The 3,420-nt window shown below is 32.9% G+C and overlaps 2 protein-coding genes across 2 annotated transcripts; both read left to right on the top strand.

Annotated features, from left to right (window-relative positions):
- Positions 1-506: 506 nt before the first annotated feature.
- Positions 507-1,331, top strand: FDP41_010227 (uncharacterized protein; the record flags this gene model as incomplete). Its single annotated transcript, XM_044700502.1, has 1 exon — positions 507-1,331. The coding sequence occupies one exon, from the start codon at positions 507-509 to the stop codon at positions 1,329-1,331; it is 825 nt and encodes a 274-aa protein (XP_044556211.1).
- A 750-nt stretch (positions 1,332-2,081) lies between these two features.
- Positions 2,082-2,852, top strand: FDP41_010226 (uncharacterized protein; the record flags this gene model as incomplete). The annotated part of the gene is made up of 1 exon (XM_044700501.1): positions 2,082-2,852. One exon carries the CDS (start codon positions 2,082-2,084, stop codon positions 2,850-2,852), a length of 771 nt encoding a protein of 256 aa, XP_044556210.1.
- Between the last annotated feature and the right edge of the window lie 568 nt (positions 2,853-3,420).

Genomic DNA, 3,420 nt, shown 5'->3' with positions numbered 1-3,420 from the left:
TTTCTTTTTTTAGAAACAAACCTATTAACATCATTACGGTTTATGCTTCATCTGATGGTGAAGATGATGATGAAATAATCAACATTATTATTCACCTTCTACTAAAATGTGAAAATGAATTCAACATTGTGCTAGGAGATTTCAATATCAACACAAGGAAACCACAAAATTCGAGAGAAAAAGAATGGAAAGAACTTATTGAGTGTTTCCAACTCAAAGAACTAATCATCCCAGAGAATTACACATACGTCAGAAAAGTCATCAACTCAGTTCAAAAATCACGACCTGATCATATCTTCGTTTCTAACAACATCAGAATAATCAGAGAAGTTATTTTGCCACCAATATCCAAAAATGATCATCTACCGTTCTATATTGACATTGAGTTCGAAACAGACTATTGTTGGAGAAACTTCATCTCTAGGAAAGATATGAATCAAATCTCAACAACATTGAACGAATCACACTATGATTCATTTGATGCACTTCAGAAAGACATATCAGAAATGGTTAACAAATTTTCTTTCAAAGACGATAAGACCAATCTCAAATACATTAACACAATCAATAAGAAAGAAATCAAAACCAAAGAAATAGAACTCCTCCATCTTGTAACACAAGGAAAAGGTCAAAATATCGAGGAAATTGAAAAACTAAGAAATAATATCAAAGTACTATACAAGGAAACTGGAGCTGATATCAAAGCAAAACTAAGTGAAAATTTCAACAAACATGACAGCTCAATGATTTACCAGTTTGACAAACATCTAAAAGAAAAATCAATAGATTGGAAAAATATCCAATTCTCTGAAGAAGAAATTGTGCATCATTTTGAAACAAAATTTACCTCAGTATCCAAATCATCAGACTTTGAAAATCCACCATCAACCGTCAAGAAAGGACCGAAAATACCACAAATAAGCCTTAAAACAATTAAAGAGGCGATATCGAGAATGAAATCCAACACACCCGGTCTAGACTCAATATCCTTCCAAATTATACGTAATCTCAAAGACGAACATCTACAACTTATTGCTGACCAATTTGAAAACTGCATTCAACAAGGTAATATCCCTGAAGAATGGAAATCTGGTTGGGTTAAATTACTCCCTAAAAGAGACATTCAAAAACTAAATGATATTAGACCCATAACCATTCTCCCAATATATTACAGAATACTTTTCAACATAATTGCATACGAATTAAGACAATGGGCTTCCAAACACATCAACTTAAGGCAACAAGCATTTATTTCACACAGAAACACAATGAATCACGGATTATTACTTTCATCTCTAGCCAAAAGAACAAGTCGTCACTCCTTTTGGTAAACTTAGACATCGAAGGCGCCTATGATTCCGTTGAAGATCATATCATTGAAAAAGCTCTCACTCATTGTAAGTTTCCAGATGAGTTGAAAACTTTTATACTAAACTCATACAAGAGTCAAATATTACAGCTAGAAATTGATCACCATCTCTCTAGACCATTCACAAAAACAAGAGGAATACCACAAGGATGCCCTTTAGCTCCTCTTATATATGATTGTATTACTCAACTCATCATTGACAAATGCATACAACAATGGAAAATTTCAATCAAACCAACCAAGCTTAATATTAACGATATTGGTTTGCTCTGCTTTGCTGATGACATTAATTTAGTTTCAAACAGATACTGCAATTATAACGAAAGACTTGATAATATCTCTAAATGGCTCGGCCAATTAAGTCTAAAAATTAATCCTTCAAAATCCATGGCAACCACTCTCCCAACTAAAAGCAAAATGAAGCCAATGATAGACGGTACTATTATACCAAGATTCAAAAACCTTCGAGTACTTGGACACTATCCTTGGGATGACTCTACTTTAAATGAAGATATTGAAAAAGAATCCTCCAATTTCAACTCTCACTCAAATATATTCCACTGAAAAGAATGGAGATAACAAACATTAAGAAAGTAATTTTGCCAAATGCACTAGCTTATTTACACACATTTTACGAACAAATTACATTCCTGAATCACTTGTTGATAGAATTAACATTGAAGTAAGAAAAGCAATAAGAAAGAAAATTTTCATGCATAATGCTAGTCCAACAAACTATTTTCACCTCCCAATCACCTATGGCGGACTTGGTATTCCAAGATTCGATATCTTTGCAGATGAAATTCGAATCAAAACAGCCCTGTATCTTATTAACAATGATAATGAACTTCTTAGAGAAGTATATTCAGAAGGAATCAAACACGAAAATTCGATTTTTAAGGAAATGAACAGATCAATGAAGAAATACAAGATCAGACCTCAACAATTTAACAATGACGAAATCTTTCCAAAACTCAAAGGAAAGAATTTTACTATTTACACTGACGGATCAAATCTCAACAACTCAACAGGTTTCGGCTTTACCGCCAAAGTTAACAATTCCCAAGAAACCCAAGATTTCTCATACAAAATTAACAGCGAATACTCACATAACGTTGCTGAATTATCAGCAATACTCACATCACTAAAGATACTTCCACCTAAATCTAAGGCAAAAATTCACACAGATAGTGAAATATCCATCCACGTTTTGAAAAACAAAGCCTATAACGGAATTTTTAACTGCTTCAAGCATGAATATCAACAGGTCATTCAACAATCCAATCTAAATATTCAACTAATCAAAGTTAAAGGTCATGTCAACAAAGGAAACATCAAAGCTGACGAATTAGCTAAGAAAGGAGCTCAAGAGCACAACTATTTTGACATTAAGAAGCTATTTTCGAACCAAACCATCCTTGCCACATCTAATACCATTATTTTCGACATCAAAAATCCATACAAAAGAAAAGATATGATGTAATGTTTAGCCAATTTGATAGAGATAATTCCAGTCTACACCTTACCAAGAACTGGTCATCTATCAATCTAAAATTCATCAAATCTAAAATTGACACAAATACTAAGTGGTCAATCTGGAGAAACTTAACAAGCAACCATATCAAACAACATAAGGAAAGACAATGCGCTCACTGTAAATGCCCCGGAACTCTAAAACATTTCATATACTATTGCCCTAATACTCAATGCTTTAGAGATTTTTTCTACACTAAATTCCTAGATATTACATCAATGCAATGTATCCTCAACGATTATCAAGAATCAAGATACTGTGAAAGAAGGAAAGTTTTCATTATTCATCATGACGGAGTAATGATTCGAGATACTCAAATGCCCAACTTTAAAAATTTACCAAATATTTACCAAAATTGGCCTGAAATCCAAACAATTCTCACCCTACTAGTTGGTAAATGTCACACCAAGTATTATGAAAACTCAAGGTTTAAAAAAACCAATTCAAAAACAAACCCCAATCCTCACGGATTTACCAGCACCAGTGGTGCTAACAATAAACTAATTAGATTTTTTTT

The sequence above is a fragment of the Naegleria fowleri genome, assembly GCF_008403515.1.
Source record: "Naegleria fowleri strain ATCC 30894 chromosome Unknown tig80, whole genome shotgun sequence".
Classification (NCBI taxonomy): domain Eukaryota; phylum Heterolobosea; class Eutetramitea; order Acrasida; family Naegleriidae; genus Naegleria; species Naegleria fowleri.
Note: the sequence above shows the minus strand (reverse complement) of the source record. Positions and strands in the feature narration are given on the sequence as shown.